The following is an 18842-nucleotide window of genomic DNA, read 5'->3' as shown; positions in this document are numbered from 1 at the left end:
TGACAGGATGGTCCGGTAATTAACACAAATATAGGCCTGTTCTGTCAGTCAGCCACAGATTATACACTAGATCAGCCTCTAATAATACATCTAATTAACAGGTTATCTGTATCAGTATGCATTCTCCAAAAAGAAGAACATTTTAAGGTTACAGACAGTAATTAAAGGCAATTCAAATGTACTTGCTTTTCTACCAAAGTTACACAATTCAAATCACTGTAGTATCCCGTTCCTGATTTGGCATTGTTTAGTGTACTCACCAAAAGAAAGTTTTAATTTAAGGACTGAAACCTGGTCAAAAAAAGCTACTGATCTACCACAATAACTATTCATGTCCAGGCTTCTCTTCACATGAACACTGCTCACCAAACATCAGCAACTTTTCTCTGATGTGACCTTTTCTCTTTTGATGCATGTAAACTTCATTTTCATAAATAAGACATTCTAAGTGCTGTCTTAAAATCTATTGTTTCTCAGTTGTTGCTGGTTTGGGTTTTTTTTTTCCCCTCACTTTACTACTAACCAACACACCTTCAGTTTTTCCTTTGTGCGCTATGAAAACATCACGTGCCACTCCCTAATCTAATCAGCACTTGGTCAGTTGTTTCTAACTGTAGCAAGACATTTTTATAGGACACTAGTTACTTTGGAAACTATTGCGTACAACTTCAGACTATGAAAATGCAACTTAATTCCAACCTTAAGGAATAAGTAACACAAAACAAAAATGATGAAAAATTCAAACAGGTCTCTCACAATTTAAAGACAAATACATCGGCAGTTCTCGTACAGAACTACATCTACTATGGTTCCTCTTAAAAAACCCTCTGATGACAGACATTTTAATAATCAATTATTGGTACACAACAGTGAACAAAACTGCTTTCAAAACATAAGATTAAAATAACTGCTTTACTAACTTAAAACTTTTATCGGTCAAAACACCACCTGGATTTTTAAGATACACACCAGGTGACTGCAATCCTATGAATGCTGCAGTTCCAAAAATAACTTATTTTAAAAGATCTGAACTGTTGGGATTGGGGGGGGGGGGGGGGGGAGGAAGTTTTAAATACTCTTCCCCAAAATTAAAAAAAATAAACTTTTTCCTAAGTGCAATGGAGCTTTTGTTTTGATGTTATAAGAGGCTGCCAAAGAATTACAACAACAACAAAAAAAAACACACCTCAGAACAACTCCTGTGAAGTTTTTGAACACACAAGTTCTAGAAGCTTTACGGCTTCATAATTATGGGACTATCATAAATCAGAAAACTGCCTCAGACCATTACCTTAAGATTTACATTTGATTAAAGAACCAGAATCAAAAGAGCACTATTGATAAACAGCACACAAACAATGTTGGATGATCTTGTTGCATGCTGTTTTGCACAATTTTAATGTTAAAACTCCAAATCCAAAAATTAGCCTGGGACTCTCTGGGCAAAAACCTATATAAGGCCTTTAAACCCGAAGAAAATTCTTCTCTTCACTTCGCATTAAGAGGCACGGTTTGTAAGGAAATAATCAGGTTTTACTGCAAGACCTGATACAACTGAAAAATAGTCATGGTAATGTGGCCAATGCCCCTTCATCAAATCTGACAAGTCAGCAAAACCCTCACTAAGCACAGGCTACATTTACGTAATCACAAACAATAAGGTCATGTGCAAAAGTAACCAGAAAATATCTCGGAAAGAACTTATTTACAACACCAGAACACAGTTCTTCAGTCCTAACTCATGCAGATGTTTTGGTTAAGACAATGAGACTGATACAAAAACTTCAGTTTTGGGCGCCGAGCTCTGCAAATTCACATGCACTTTTCTCAGTGAACAGAGTGAACAGAAAAAGCAACATCCAAGAAAAAAAAAATACGCTCCTTAATCCCTACCCAGATGTTTTTACAGTTAGTGTTGTTATAACTGCTAGTCAGAAAGGTGCAGCCCATTTGACATGAAATTACATTTATCTCCAAAAGCTAGATGCATGGTTCAATTTACATTTAAAGGTAGACACACTTTTAAGCCACATTCAAGACAAGTTTGACAGAAAGGCAGAAGTTTTTGGTGTATAGTTTACAGAGGAAAAATTATTTCCCAGTAAAGCCTGCATCAATACCTTTTTAAAAAAGGTCAGACCATAGGTTTGATCTGTGCTCATTCCGATCAAGTACAACATTCTGACTGCTTACAGGTTCAAGAAAAAAAAAAGTAAATATAAAAATTACACTACTTAGATCTCAGTTAATGGTTACCTCAGTAATTTCAATAGATCAGAATGCAATTGCAGAGTTTAAAAAGTCTAATTTATTTAAAATAAGTAGTGCAAGAAAAGAGGTACAACTTCATTCTTCCACAATAGGCACCATTAAAATACACAAATAGTCAGAAAAAAACCAGTCTAGGTTAGAATCATGGAAGTTAGTATCTGAGAAGCTGAAATGCAAAAAAAAAAAAAAAAAAAATCGGGTCACATTTGATGGTACAAACAATGACAGGAAATACAGCCTACTCCACATTCAGGAAGAGCCCTCTCTTCCCACAGGTTTGCACTAGTCTGATAAAAACAATCCAGCTTCCTAGTTATTATGATGTGCACTTTAAACATCCTTGTTAATCCACAGTAGCCTTATTTACACATAAGAAGTTGGAAGCACATATATGCAAAAATATCTGTAACTTAAACAAAACTGTGACTTTCATATTTTATTATAAATTAGTTGTTTTTTAAAAAAAAGTTTCCTCCATATACCTCTCACATTTAAGCTGATCTTCAAAACCAAATGCCGTAAGGCAGAGACCATCTACTAAGTTAAGCACTACAATTTTCAAAGATCAAACACTGGGACACAGTTGAGAATGGAAAACGTGTTTTGGATAACATACACAGCACAGAAAAGGGCCAAAGAAAGTAAATGTACATTCTGAAACCCAACCAGATTAGACGTACTGTTCTTCATCTAAACCAACGGGTCCATTTCTATGTCTGTTGCATACAATTAGAAGTAATCACAACACAGGCCTATTTGAGTTTTGGGTTGAAATATTGTCATGTAAAAATAAATAAATAAATGAATCCCTAGCATTCCAGGAGAGAAAGCAATCCCATGTTTCACTTGTTTGAATTCTTAGGGTTGTGACTATTTCTTCAATTTAACTAGTACGAACTAAAAAACAAAGGCTGATTGTAATATTGTTATTCTCAAGCATAAACAAAACCTTCAGGAAAACAGCTGTATAGTAACTAAAACAAAACAAAAAAAACCCCACACAAACACCACCTATCTAAAGCACAAAACAAACCAGAAGAAGTAAACCAAATTGCAGGAGGGGTGCGGGCAGAGGGTATGTGAACACTGTAACTTTATTTTTAGAGAGAGATAAATACATATGTACACACATCTGCCCCTAATATTTGGTATTTGACTCAAAGGTGCCGTGAAACAACTGACGAAGCTATCAAATATTACACTTTTAAGTAGGCATTCTAAATCTAGCAGACCTTTCTAGCAAACTACAGAACCCTTCTGGAGGATGTCAGTGTAGCATATACCTCCAAGACATTTAACACAGTGCCCCTTTGGTAACCAGGAAAGGTGTTTTACAGAACAACAGTTGTTCCAACTTCTCAACTGTTCATGGCTATTGACTATTCCACCTACATATTAATAATACTGCATGTAAGCAGACAATATCTGTAAGTCCACGCAAACATAGATACCTGCACAAATCCACAAGTACTTTGTCATTCTTTGGTATCTTCTAATAGATGTGTTTATTTTCACGGCTCAAGGCAGCGATGGTGTTCAGAGGCCAGTCTCACGCCTCAGAAAAAAAATAACTGGCGCCCCTTAGTGTTCAAATTTTGAAGTCTTCAAGCAATTTACTAGATTTGCATGAAACATTTTTTCAACATTCCAAAAAGTTTTCTGCCTCCACAATACTTCCACCCAATTGCCAACGTAAACAGGAAAAGCAGAAAGGCTTAAAGGGATAGCAGACTTCTTCCTGAGACTATATAGAAACACAGATTCTATTTTATTTATTTTTCTTTTAAAGAAGAGTGTGAAGATTAGCTCCAACACAATCCTTAAACTTTTTCAGCAAGTCTCCACAGCCCTCATTTTGGAATGCCAATACTTCACAAAACAGATTTCCAGAGCTTTCAGTATTCGAAAATATATCAAAAGGTGCAAGGATTTCAGACATTCCATTTTCATTTGCCTTTTCGTATGGTAAAATGGTTTTCTTTCTTTTGTCCTCGGACCAAAAAAAAAAAAAGTTTCAGGAATCCTCTGGCCAAATACTTAAAGTTGAAGAGATTCACCAATTTAAAAATCCAATATCAAACCTCTGGAAGGCTCATTTGTGCTAAAAAGAAGTCTTCTCAGTCAAGTTTCTTCTTGACGTGCGTTGTAAATCTACCTATTCTGAAGGGGTTGTTTGCTGTGATGACCCAGAACATAAGTTTTAACTAGTTTTAATTTTCACATCTGTATTAGCTCCAATATGAACTCAAACTTCACCAAGAGTCTTGAAAATAAAAACAGTATATCCCATTATATCACTTCCCACGATGCATCTTTCGGTATTCTTCACTGGGTTGTTTTTCATGTTGTTTTTATTCCCTTTTTTTTAACTCCTCTATTACTTATTTCAGAAGGTATTTTCTTGGTATGCTATTTTTCGTTGTACTACAGTCACTATCTCATTTTTACAGTCTCGGGAGAGGGCGGGGAGTTGTTCTACCAAATATAACCAGCTCTTTCATCTTCCGAGGTCAACAACTTCCCAAACTTCTTTTAGTGAGGAGGAATACATCCGCAAACAAGAATCCTAACTCGAAATCTCAAAATTCAGTATTTCGTGCTAAGAATCCCAACAAGTTGAAACTGCCTAAATAATTTATGCTTTTATCATATTCTACAAAGCTACCAAACACGATTAAGCAAACAGGTCTCTCTAACTCTCCAGAAAGCCTAGGTTCAAGGTGGTAAGAAAGGAAATGCTTTTAACAAGAAAAGCAAACCTGTGAACCCAAGCATAAACAGAATTTAAGATACTAAGAACAAGTGTATCACCTTATTTTTAACACAATGGGCCTGTTACTGTAGTGGGAAGACATATGGGACACATGAAGTTCCCAGCATATACTTTTTTTTTCATTTCCAAAATGTGATTATTTATTTGTAAAAACGCTAAATTTTAAAGGGAGCTACTTAAGGAAAAAAAATGAGAAGGGGGGTCAACCCACAGGAGCAGCCCCTTGCCCCTCTAGGCAGGAGCAGGGTACGGGGCTGGGGCGGCAGGGGCTGGAGTAGACGAGGCAATTTCGTAATTTTTTTTCCCCTTCACTAAAGTCACACGTAGAACTCTTGCAAGTTAGTTTAAAAAGGTAAGGAGAGCTGAAAGAAGAATCTGTTCGCTTCCCTTGCAATATAGGAAAATTATAATTAGTTTGTGGCCAGTTCGGGGTGGGGTAGTGTTGGAGCTGAAGAAAGAGCTCAGCCCCCGCCGCCTTAGTCATTCAAGTTCAAGCAGCTTCCAGAACAGCCAAATCTCGAAACCAAACACCCTCCCACCCCGCCCCCCCACCCCGCCCGGGGCCCTCCGGCCGGGCCGAGCAGCGCTCCCCGCAGGGCGCCGCACCGGACCCCGTTCCCCGCCGCCGCGGGAGGGGAGCGCCGCGCTCCGCCGTGCCGTGCCGCCAGCCTGCCTTCCCCTCCTCCCTGCCTTCCCCCAGAGCACATTCCTGAGCTCCTCTCCTCGCTCCCTCCCCTCCGTGCCGTGCTTACCCTTCCCCCGGTTTTCGGAGACGGTGCGGGGAAGGGAAAAAGAAAAAAAAAAAAATAAGGGGAAAAAAAACCCCAGGGGAGAGCGGGGACCTGTGCGGCCGGGGCTGCCTTTTCCCCCCTCCCACTCGCTCACCAGTTCCCCGGCACCACACGGCAGCAGCCAGGGCGGGGAGAGCCCGCACTTCCCCTTTGTTTTCGGCTCTCCAGCCGGGGCCCGAGAGCGTGTGGAGAAGAGCGGGCAGAGCGAAACAGGCCCCGGGCTCCCCCCGCCGCCCGGCCGGGGCTGGGGCGGGGGACCGAGCGGGATCCCGGGAGCGGCGCGGAGGCCCGGGGAAGGGGGGGAGGCAGGGCAGGGCGGCGGAGCGGGGGAGGGGGCGGCCAGGCGAGCGCCTTTACCTTCGTCCAGCAGCCTCTCGAGGTGGTTGAAGATCCCGCAGAAGTTGGGGAGGCTGCTCATCAGCTTCTTGTCGTTCATCAGCTGCATCAGGTAATCGGGGCTCGGCTTCGGCTTCTCCTTGGTTTCCATTTCCCCAACCATATTCCAAGCCCGCGCAGAGACGGCGAGCGCCCGCAGCAGCTCCGCCGAGCAACGCGACCGCGGCACGGGGCGCCCGGCTGGATCCGGGCGGGCAGGGAGGCGGTGGGGGAGGGGAGGGGGCGGGGAGGGGAGCTTCCCCGAGGAAGGAGGAGGAGGATTCAAATCCGGAGACAAACGCAGACCCGCCGCCGAGTCCGAAGGGCCGAAAAAAAGAGGAAACTCGGTAGAAACCCCCGTGCGGGCTGCGCCCTCCTCCCCGGGCACAAGGACCCGCCGCCGCCTCTCGGTGCCGCCGCCGCTTCCCTGCTCCGTGCGCCCTCGGCCGGCGCAGTCTTCGGTGTGTCCCCCCTCCTCCTCCTCCTCCTCCTCCCGCGCACACACACGCTGAGCCCGGCTTCTCCTCTCGGCGCTGCCCCCTGTCTCCGCGGCGGGGGAGGGAGGGGACGAGCGGGGCGGGCGGGCGCTGCTGGCGCGGCTGCCGCTTCCGAGGAGCCGCCGCCGGTGTCTCTCCGCTGTTGCCGCCGACGACGCTGTTGTTGCCGCCGCGCTGCGCCTGGCGTGTCCTCCTCTCCGCCTCCCGCCCGCCCGCCCTCCCGCCGCCGCTGCCTGTGGCTGGTAAGTCTCAGCCCCACCGCCGCCTCCTCACTTCTCCTCAGTTCGCTCCGGAGTTCGCTTCAGTTCAGGCTGCGCTGGCAGCAGCGGCGGCGGCAGGAGGAGGGGAGGGGGCAGGGCCCGCGGGGGTGGGGCCATGCCGGGGGGCGGGGCCAAGGGCGGGGCGGCCGTTAGTCGGTGGCCGGCGGCAGCGCCGCTTGGCGGAGCCAGCTGGCGCTCCCTTTCCGCTTCGGGGGCCCGGGGCGGCGGCGCGGCGGCGGGGGGAGACGAGGGGAAGGGAAGGGAGGGGGCGCCGCGAGGCCGAAGGGGCTTTTCTGCCCCCGACCACGCCCCCTCCGAGCGTCTGCGCGTGGACAGGCGGCGCAGGCGCGCAGCGCCGCGTGCAACTCCCGCGCGCTTCCCCCCCCCCGCCCCGCCCCGCGGAGCCACGCGCGCGCACAGAACTCTTCTAAACAAAGTCGTGTTGCTTCACCCACTGCGCGCGAGGGGGGGGGCGGTGCAGGGCCGGGCTGGGTCACGTGCGGCCTCGGGGGCGGGGAGAGCCCCACGGAGACGCACGCGCGCGCCCGCCTTTTACAACGCCGGCGCTGCTTCGCGCGGTCACGGTCGCGCGCAGCCGAGGGGTTAGAACCGGGGGGGGGAAGAAGAAGAGGAGAGGGGCGGGAGTTGTATGCGCCGCGCATGCGCCTGCGGGAGGTGGGCGGTGCGGGTGCCGGAGCGGCGCGAGGAGCGATTTCTAATCGGTAAAGTGGCCGCGAGGGCAGGTGGAGGGCGCGGCGCGGGGCCGAGGTACCGGTACCGCGGGAGCTCCCGGGCCGCGAGCCGCAGCCGGCCCCGCGGGAGAGCGAGGAGAAGCGGAGGTGGCGGGAGCCGCTGTCCCTTCCTCGCCTGTTGGCCGGGCGGCGCGACCCCGCGTGCTGCCGGAGCGGTTTAACGGCCGCCTTCGGCCTCGGGGCGGGCCAGGGGCTCGCTGCCTCTGCGGGAGGAGCAATGCGGGCGGTGGCGGGCTAGCCTCACTCTCGAGCCCGGAACAACGATTGCAGCCCCCGCCTGCGGCGGGTGCTGCGCCGTGCCGTGCCTCGCCTCAGCCGGGCGGCCCGCCCGCCTCGGTGCCCCGCGGCCGGCCGGGTCCCGGGGCCGCCTCCCTGCCCCAGCCTCGCCGGCAGGCAGTCACACGCCCTTTCTCGCTTACAGGGCAGCGCCGTGTTTTGGCATCAGCCGTGACTCGTTTGACGGGTTTGGATGGGAGACGTGATGGGAGCAGCAGTATCCGGCAGCCGGAACCAAAATTTACGTGCTCCATCCACTGCAGCCGCAGAGGCAAAGCAGCGCGACGCGGTTGCTTGTACGTATTCTCCCTGTTCGATGCCTTCCCCATGCAGCTCCTCGGTGTTCTTACTTGATTTTTATTATTTAGGAGGTCGTCAGAAAGCGTTGATGTAATTCTCAGTAGCTTGGTGAGCTCATGTTACAAAGCTAGATAAAAATTGTTTCATGCTTTGTTTAGTTCTCCGAAAACAGTCATTTTTAATAGGACTAGGTATAAAGTCTATATTGCTTGAAGTTCTGTAAAAATTCAAATTTATTTTCTGATATACCGCGCACTTTTTGAAGAAACTTTAAATATTAGGTTAATAATAATGAACAGTGCTTCTAAACTAAAAAGAAGTACAGATGTGATGTCATTTTGACAGGTGTACAATTTTACTTGGTGTTGTCAAGCAGCATTACTGAAATCTTCCTGAAAGATGTGCAATGATGAAAATGTAGGTAAAGTGTAGTTCTCATAATAGTAAAACTGCCGTGCATTATTGCGTTCCTTCTAGCGTTTATTGTATTTTTCCCCTTTAAATGTGTAGAACTCATTATTTGGACATAAGGATTTTAATTTCATTTCAGGGTTTTAAGTAAAAATTATGGCTTATGTAAGATAAGTCAGATTTATTGCTTTCATAATTTTAAAAAAAGTATATTCAGCAAGAAAATGTTATCTTTGTTATTAAAAAAAGAAGAAACAGTAGCAATATTACAAACCATTTTTTAAAAATACAGATTCTTAGTCCATCAATAGAATGCCCAAAGCACACTGCAGTATGGCTATGGATGATGAAACAACTCAGTTTCTATTTAACAACAACATTGTGTTTGCTCTTTTCCAACCTTGTTTTAAAATTGTGACAAGCTAAAACACCACCTTATATGCTTAACAAAATGGCCATGCTTTTATTGTAGTTGAGTCTGAAATATGATGCATTTTTGTAGCCCTTCATTTGCGAATTTTTAACCAGTGAGTGAAGGCTCTTTTTAACCCTGAAAAAACTTGGTATCAAATCCTTCAATTTGATTAAGGGCATCCATCAGACAGCAGGCTTTGATCTTAAAATTAGATGAACTTAGATAATGTTAGAGTAATTGTTCTGGACTGCTGATTCTCACATTAAAAATAGCATATGGAGACTTTTTCAGCAGATTCGGTGCAGCTGTTCTGATACCACTTCATTATTGCTTCTTGCACATAAAGTGCTTCCAGTGCTTGAATGTGAGCAGACAGAACATGCACACAGTATAAGGTAAGAAATACAGTCACAAGTTGTTGTGCAGTAACTATCAGTTTTCTGTCCTACTAATAGGAACAATATAGCTTATCCTAAGGTATTTTGTGCTTACGTACTGGAGAATAAGATGGTGCGTGCTAGCAGTTACTGAGGAATCGCTCCTGTGGTGCAATGCAAAATTCAAGCTCTGGGTTGCTCTATGTTAATCTGAATTATTTTCTCAGCCTGAATAGCACAAAAATTGAGGCAAAGCTATGTGCTGAAGCTGATCGTGTAATCAGGCATAAATGGCTTAACAAAAATTCTCATCCTTGATTTTTTTTTCCCTAAACACTTCAAGGCTCTGAATTTAAATCATTGGAAAAATGCCCTTGGAAAAGCTGAGTGCTTCAACAAAATGTAGATAACTCACCATTAGTTTTAACTAGGCAAATCAGCATAACATCTTTCTTTATCAAGTAAATGGTACAAACAAAAAGCTGCTTAAAAGCCTCTCTTGGCATACCTTATGTCAGAGTAGTTACATTTATACAGTCCTAAAATTATATTCGGCCCTTTGAAGACAACCGTGAGGCTGATGTGGCCCCTGATGAAAATGAGTTTGACACCTCTGCCTTATGTTCTCTCTGCCTTTACGTTCGCACGTTTCCACGTCCCAGAAAAGGGTGTTCTAAGAGTGCCTGGGACATGAAAGTTGAATTAGTTCTGCTTAAGAGCTGGGAGAACGTATAGCTTACTTTCAGACTGGTGTGTCTATAGCCTGATCTGCAGAGGCACTAGAAATACTCTTGCACTGTATTGAACTTTACAGCTTTCCCATGGGGGAAGAAATAGGAGGGGTGGGAAAGGGGACACACAGGGTTGGATAAACAGGTTATGCAGGTAAGAGGGAGAGGTGGTCTGGTGGTGATGTGGGGGGTGGAGGGGTGGGTGGTTTTTTTTGGTTGGTTTGTTTCAAGGTAACCAGGCCCTGTGGTCAGGTAAGGTTCTTTAGGTAACTACCCAGCCTCTTCTGTTGGGACACAAGCAGAAGTCTGTATCTTTAGTTCTTGTGTTTTTAGCTAGGTAGCCCTTCTTGTATCATGTAACCTGTTCTCCAACAGCTTCTCTTTTAAGGTGAAGTTTTATTGCATTAATCTAATCTTGAAGTAAGAAAAATTATGATAATGCCAGCAGCAGCCTCTGTATATTACAGTAAAGGCCTGCAATGATCATAAAAAGCAAATTCAATTACTGCCATAATTTCATAGCTGATAGCACCTTGGGAAATAGGAGAGCTGAAGGCTGATGACTGCTGGGAAACATCCTCTTTTAGTTGGCTGTTACTTCTAGTGTCTCTGTTGACCAAATCATAGGCATATACAGTCAGATGTCATTGGCCTTCTGCATCACTGTCTATAACAGTGCTATACCAATGTGCTATACTATACTCTTCTTGAGGGAACGATGCAATTCTTCACTTGTCCATTACAGTTACTCAAGAAAAAAGTACTACATTTGCGATTAGGTATTGAATCATTCATGCTGTACAAGATTGTAACTGCTGTAACCGTAATGCAGCAGACAGACGTGGCCACTACCAGACGGACATCTGAAATTCATTCATCTCTGAAAGGTGATTAACACATGAACAGAATAAGGTCTAGACCCAGACTAAAGAACCAATTAAATTGAAATTCTGTGATGTTTTTGTTGCCAGACACATATTTCCTTTGACATTAAGCCAAACTCACAGGTAGCTTTTCAAACAGAGGCCATAGGAGTGCATCATTCAAAGTAATAAGCAGAAGGCTTCATAGTCTAAAAAGGAAACAGTTTTTTAAAAATATGCCCATGTTCCAGTGGCCACCTCAGGTTCTTTAAGTATTTATGCTAACACTTACCTGTCTACTCTGGATGCCAGGTTTATGTTATCTGTAGAATTGGATGCTTTATTCCAGCTTGAATTCCTGACACAGCAGTGAGCTGGAAATAAGTTGACTTCCAGTTAAATCACAGGATGGGCTTAATCCATTAAATGTAGATAATACATATAGACTGTAACACATTTCTGAGTGCTGTATGCAATCTTGGAAGAGATAATACCTAAATTTGTCCACTATTTGTGGTAAGTGATTGCTGAAGAAGTGGAAGATACAGGTTTTAAGCACACCTTAGTCTGTAAGGATTCAGATTTGTCTCTTCTATACTTAAGGTACTTCAAGCTCTATAACAACTGTGAAGAAGAGTGTAGTAACCCACAGTATCACTCCAGTTAGAACTGGCCATTCTGCAGGTTGGAATAAAGGATCCAGAAGAAGAGCTATCTTAGTGATTGATCCACTTACACAAGAGTAGGAAGAGCTGCATTCTCACTGTTCCTGTGGTTGTGTATTAATTATGCAGTTATTAAGTTGGGGAGAAAACAAAATGCTAAGTCAAACAAAAAAGTATCCTCTACCTTTGATCTAAGTCTTGTACCTGGCAGTTTTCTTGGTACGGTACATATTCCATATACCTTAAGTTACTGTGATAAGATACTGTTACACAGATACAATGGAGAGGCCTAAATTCTGCTTCATGAAACATTAAGCATTTTGTTTAAGTAGTTAGAATCATAGAATAGTTTGGGTTGGAAGGGACCTTCAAAGGTCATCTAGTCCATTCCCCCTGCAGTTAACAGGGACATCTTCAACTAGATCAAGTTGCTCAGAGCCCCATCCCACCTGGCCTTGAACACTTCCAGTAGTGGGACACGGACAACTTCCCTGGGCAACCTGTTCCAGTGTATTACATCGCTGTTCAAGATTGCCATAGATTAATCACCCATTAGATTATATTTTTAAGTAGATAATTTCCATGGGTATGGAATGTACATGCTGTTTCTTTATGTACTACTATGTAGACTCTTCTTCAGAAAAGATAGCATTCTAGGAATGAGTAAATGTGTCTGTCTGGAGTGTGGTAGTTCTGCTCAGCTCCCAAGAAATCTCTGTGCATTAGAAACAAAGTTTAGATTGGTTTCAATTCACACTCTTCAGTAGGACATCAAAATGAATCTTATGTATGCCAGTTTTATTATAATCTTGATGAGAAAGGCAGAAAACTGTGAGAAGGAGGGAAAGAAAAGCAATCTAAGAAAGCATAGAAGAGAAAAAAATACCAGCAATTAACAAGAGAAAACTAAACTGAGGTACTACATTGTAAACATGAAACTTACCTGCTTTATCATCTTGTTCATAATAGCACTTAAATTCAAAAGCTGGAGGAAAAAAGCTATTTATTCACAGAACATATCTGAATTGTGCATTTTGAACATATGTTTTACCCCTAAGCTAATAAATTTCCCTACATCTTGTAATTTGTAAACACTTGCATTGTTTTTGTGAATTTTACTGTTGGATCATGGATATTCTTCCTAGCTCACTAAAAGAAGCCAAATAATTTCTTGAAATACACCATGCATGTTTCCATTGTTTCTAATCTTGTGCAGAGTCCTATAGCTTCAGTTAGTGTGCTAACTACCCTTCCTGTCTGTACAGTCACCAAATTACTACCTTAGCTGTACAGCTCCAGGCTTGCACAGGGGAGAACTTGAAATGGCTTCTGGCCTGTCCCTTGTGGAGAAGTTGCGTACAGAAACACTGCGTGAACCAGCCTGTGCCATGCATTGCAAAAATGGGAGTAGCAGTGAGTGTGTATTACTGTAAGTGCTGCCTAACTCTGGGGAGGCACTGAATTGACCATTGCTAAGTAGAATATATCTCACTGGAGTCCAGCTAACACACAGTTTAAAATATTACAGTATTAGGATATCTGGAAACTAAGAATATTAAGAGATCTTAGCCATTATTTCAGACATACCTGTTTTGTTTTTTACCTTCTATCCAGCTTGCACGAGATACAAAACCTTAAAATTATCCAGGATTATATTCTGAATTTTAATTGAAGCAGTCATCTCAACTACAGTAGTGCCCTCAGCAGTTTTTATGTGCTACGTGTAATGAAAAATACAATGTTGAAAGACGTATTTCTGTGTAAGATAGGTAGTCAAAAGTATTTTTACTTTTTACCATAGTGAGAATTGTTTTCACATGTACCATAGGATTAAAAAAGGGGGAAAAAAAAAAAAAAAGACAAAGTTCGTGTCAGGGAAATTTGCAGATATATTTTGACAACCACAGTGGCAATGAGCTGACAGCTAAAGGAACATAGGTTCTGTTTTTCATCTTTTGGTAAAATAACATAGTATATTAGTTACTGTTGAATATAAATTAAATGCTTTCAGCCTTAATTTTGTAAATACATTTAAAATTGACCATTCTTCTCAACTACTACTGAAACCAAGTAGAGCTTAAAATGTAATTGGTGCATTAAACTTTCCATTTTAAAATATCTGAAATATGAATGTATATGTATATTGACTTACACTGAGTGATTGTTAGTGTTGTGTTGCTTGTGCTTCTTAATGTTCAGTACACAAGGAGCAGCAGTTCTTACACAAAGAGCTTACATTGAACTGGGCATAAAACATCTAAACAAACTATAAGTAAACTTAACGTTTTTTACAACTTCCTGGTAATGAGCAAGAAACTTCTGTTTTGCTGGGCCTTTTAATAAAATGCAATTAATCAGTCTGAAAAAAAATATTTTTTACTAGAGATCTGTTTTTTCCACTCAAAATACTTCATATATTCCAAGTCTTTATTAAATACAATTTTTTAAATGTATTTAATGGCGAAGAGAAGTATCTGGTGTTAAAAAGCTGCAAGGAAAGAAAGGGACCAAGCAATACAAATTTTAAAAGCTGCTAGGGATGAGACAGAATTGCTCAACAGTGTTTATCCAAAGCAACAGACAGAGAGCAGTGCTATAGTGGTGGTTGCTTTCCCACACAAAGACCATTGTACTTCTGTGCTACAGTATGCTCAGAAACTTGTTCTCTGCTTTAGCGTTTCATGGGTATTTATGCATTTTCTCTAAAAGGAAACAGTAGTGTTCAATCTCTCAATATTTCTATGGTCTGTTTTCACCTTAAGAAGCCTAACTTTTTTTTGTTTGTGGATAATTTAGTGTCTCCCCTTTGTTCCTCCAACCCACCGTCTGTTTGTAGGAGGTCTTCCCTGGAATACTGTAGCCACATACATTGTAGTTATGATATGCCCCAGAGCCCATTTCACAGCTTTCTACTCTTCAGAAGCTACGAAACACAAAATGTACTTCAAGTTTCTTGGATGGAAGCCGTTACAAAAGTAGAGAAAATTATTGCTTAAGCACTTGGAAGATCCAGGATTTCCTCATAGAAATGGGAAGTATCCCAAATCTTGTGCCATCTTGGTTGGCATTTGTAGCCTGGTACATCATAAGTCCCTATTTGACTGTCACTGGAGCTCAGAGGACATGTCATAACAATAAGTAAAATGTGACTCTTGGGCTCAAAGCCAAAAGGTGCATGTTTCTGGGTTGTTAGCTCATCTGGGAGATCTGACTCATTTTGAGCTACAGTCACTTCATACAAAATCATATGATCTTACTTAGCTAATATCTGATGATTATTTAAAGTTCATTTCTTGACTACAGTAACTCATTATTGCAAGTTTATAAGCACAATAAAGGGTGGGATTCACTTGCCTTCTGGTATTCCACTTGAATCTCAAGAGGGTCTCTCTTCTCTCAGTTCTTCTATCACATCTGCCAGCTCTGTGCAGATGTCTCTTAAACCTTTTGGACATCTGGAGTGGCCCCTGCAAGCTGTTGAACGGTCAACTGAATCTCACTGTAAGCACACACAAACATTTTTCTGCTAACCACTTTTGCTCCAAGAATAGTCTGAACAGCAGCTTAGGTTCAGGATGTTGACAACAACTCAATTACTCTTTTGAAGGTAATGCGGTCATTCCCTAGCTGTGGTTTTCAGAAGTCAGTATTTCACATTCATAATGTCATTGTCTTGCATAGACCACAGAGTAAAGGGGCAAAGAAGTAGACTGAAAATTTCACTATGATATAGAGGCAAAATGTATGAAAAATTGAATAAAAATTTAGATATAGTGGTCTGATAAAAAACAATCACTGCAGCTGAATTTGAAGGGTATATACAATTACACTTTACCCTGCTGGCCGTCTCTCAAATTGTTTTACATTTTTTTAATTATTCTTCATTTGAAATGTGTCAAGTTACATTTGTACAGTTCCAGTTCACGTAAGTCTAGATATACCTGTTTATTTAGAACATGAGAAGTTTCCATGTACCTGTTACAACTTTTCTTATAACGTTGAGAAAGTGGCCTTAAAAACTTCTATAATAGGCAGATTTATATTATGTAATTTATTCTGTCATTCATAAATGAAGCTGATCATTGAAATGTTAACATCTCTTGTGGTATTGTATTTGTTTTAAAAATACATATTTGAAAGTTTCATGGGCAGTTTTGTTCACCTTTCAGGCGTTTACTTAACTTGTCAAACTAAGAAAGGTTATTACACTTCTGTTGATCACAGGTTTGTCTTGGTTTGGGTTTTTAGGGATTTGGGGAGGGCTTGGGGGATTTTGTGTGTGTTTGGTTTTTGTTGTTGTTTTGTTTGGGGCTTTTTTTTTCTTAGCATAACAGGTGTGAGAGTTGTCTCTGTTTTTAGCACACACACCCCCATGCCCCCCCCAATCCTGATAGGACTGAAGAACTGCTTAAGGAGCAGAGAAATGCAAAATAAGTTTCCCAGAGAGTATACTCTGCTATCCAGTTTGCATAACTATACTGTTTTGTTATGTATTAACAAATGAACAGTCTAGCCTGACAATATGCTCAAAAACAACAGGTTGTGGCAGGAACTATAAAGAAAACACTACTTGAGGCAAGGCAGGAAAAAAGTTATCTTGAATTTTTGTAATTCTGTTTTGATTAAAGACAACATGAAAACAGGTATTAAGTAATCCAAATTAGGCATCCTTCTTTCTTTCCACCCTAGAGTCTGGAAAGTCCCTGTTACTTGGGAAGCTGGCAAACCACTTCTCTGTTAGAGGTGAAGAGAAGGCACCGCAGGATTTGCTTTTAAAAAGTCATGACATAGCCAATCAGATGGCAAATTTTCATGCCAGAAGGTGGTCTTCCCTTAGCAAGTCAATGAAAGTATAGACCCCTACCTTGGTTTTCTTTCCAGGTAATCTATTTATAACTATCCATCTGATTTTCATTACTAGAGGCATAATTGATCTTTTTTTCCCATTTTGAAGTTTGTATGCACCTGTCTTACAGGTTAGTAGTGAAATCAATTATCCCTCTGGCTACAGATACATCTTGGTACTTCATTAGAAGTTTGTCAGAGTAGGTGGAGTCCTTTGTGTTAGATTGACAGCAGGTGATTAGTGAGGGAGTCATAGCAGTATATGCACAGCTTGCAGGCTCAGGCTTGTACCTGATGTTACATTGATATGTTCACTCTTGCTCCAGTAAGAAGGTTTTGGAGAGGTCTGGGTAACAAAAACCAACCAACGAACCAGCAGAGTTCATTTCAGGAGACTAAAGTACAAGTTAATTTGAAAACATATACTTGGACTTTTCTGTTATCACAAGTACAAAAGAGTAGATTAGCGATGTAGTAAGGTAAGTGAATATTACAAATACGTGACTAAAACCACCATTTTGCTTTTAGTACTGATGTAATTCCTGTCATATCTTCATATGATAGCTGTGGAGCTTGATGAGTTACATTATTTCATTCTAACTTTGTCCTCACAACAAGCAAATGCTGTCTTTTGGCTGCTTATGATGAAGAAGTCTGTTATGCGTGAAATCATTATTTCTGTCTAATTACAGACTTTACTATTTAATGGCTATTGTGCCCTTTCAGCTGAAAAGGATACCTAAGCACAGCAGCTGGAGATCACAAGTCATTGTATGTAGGTAGTGTGATGTAATCCTTCAAAATTCATTTGATCTCAGATCATGAAATAAAATTTAAATAATTATTGAATGTATTACAATGGTCCCTCATTTTTAGAAGTAAAAACACAAAATAATTTGCAGAATTCCATGTGCGGAGTTGGATCATTATCTATGATCTTAAGAGGTCCCTTCCAACCTAAATGATTTTATGACTGTTTGTTTATGAAAATACATTAAATACCAAATTTCATTGGTGTTCTGGGTTTTTTTTATCTGTAACTTTGGACTTTTTGACAGTTGTTTGTTAGAAATAGTGGAGTTTTATATATAAATATATACAGCACTAGGTCCAAATTGTATGGTTTTGTAGCTGTACAGCAGGTAATAATACGCATTAAGCTACATTTTCATCTTACTACCTCTCATTAATTGTCAAATTACATAAAATTGCTTTTCATATAATCTACTTGTCCTTTTATGTAAACATTTTAAATTTGTATGTCAGTGTGTGGACCACAAACAAGCAGAGAAGCATTCAGGGAAATTTTTCCAGCTTCCAAAACGTGAAGTGTTTTGCTTCTCCTCTCAAAAAATTACCACGATAGAACAAAACTAGCAAGCAAGCAGGCAGATCCTTTGCAACACTGTCTTTGCACAGCTCGTCGGTTGGGTCATGCGCAGAAAACAGCCAAGCAGCAAGACTGAGATTGTATTGACAAGAACAAGATGAATGGCCCCCTGGAGACTATGGGGTTTGTATGCTCGTTCTCCTTTCCACCAGCTTTTCATCCTTTTGTATGCCCTTTCAGTTCATATGCAGATTAACTCAAACCAAGTCCTCACTAAACACTTTTTTTCACTTTAGTTTTGGAAGGTAGATGGAGGATCTAAATATTTATGAGGGTTTTTTCCTCTGGTTTATGATGCACTCTTGTTGAATGTTGAGGAATTACGTTAATGAATGCATGCCTGCACACACAGACACAGAAACCAGGCAAAAGGAAAAAAAAAAAACACACAAAGCGTTGTCAGCTCTAATGTCTGCACTTACAAAACAGTTCCCATGGAAAAAGGCAAAGAGATTTAAAATCTGTTGCCAGGAGAAAAATAAATTGTATGGCTGAGCACAAAAGAAAGAACAAAGTTTCATCTTGGCTTTCCTCAGCTGCAAATGTAACTCTTGTTTTAGCTCTGAATAAATTTGAAATAAAACACATTAATTGAAAAATGAAAGCTTGCCTAAAAAGTCTTAACTGGATTTGTGTTTTCAGTAATGAAAAGGCAAAACTTCGGCTCTGTACAAGTGATTCTGTGAGACAGTTTTCTGGAAACTAAACTGACATTTTAAAATTAAATACATAGAATATACTGAGATTATAGCTAGATATACTAGAATATTAATTTATTTTCAGTATGCGTAGTTCAAAACTGCAAGGTACATGCTTTTTATAAATGGAAGACTATATTGCATTAAAATAG

General features: G+C 41.8%; 1 protein-coding gene across 5 annotated transcripts in view; it reads right to left on the bottom strand.

Moving 5' to 3' along the window:
- Positions 1 to 6960, bottom strand: part of QKI (QKI, KH domain containing RNA binding) — a 158939-nt gene extending 151979 nt beyond the window's left edge. For all 5 annotated transcript variants that reach the window (XM_065632649.1, XM_065632650.1, XM_065632652.1 and 2 more), the window contains exon 1: positions 6193 to 6960. In XM_065632649.1, coding sequence (XP_065488721.1) covers positions 6193 to 6334 — 142 coding nt within the window. In that variant the 5' untranslated portion in view covers positions 6335 to 6960. The remainder of the gene's footprint in view (positions 1 to 6192) is intronic.
- Between the last annotated feature and the right edge of the window lie 11882 nt (positions 6961 to 18842).

The sequence above is a fragment of the Caloenas nicobarica genome, chromosome 3 (assembly GCF_036013445.1).
Source record: "Caloenas nicobarica isolate bCalNic1 chromosome 3, bCalNic1.hap1, whole genome shotgun sequence".
NCBI lineage: Eukaryota > Metazoa > Chordata > Aves > Columbiformes > Columbidae > Caloenas > Caloenas nicobarica.
Note: the sequence above shows the minus strand (reverse complement) of the source record. Positions and strands in the feature narration are given on the sequence as shown.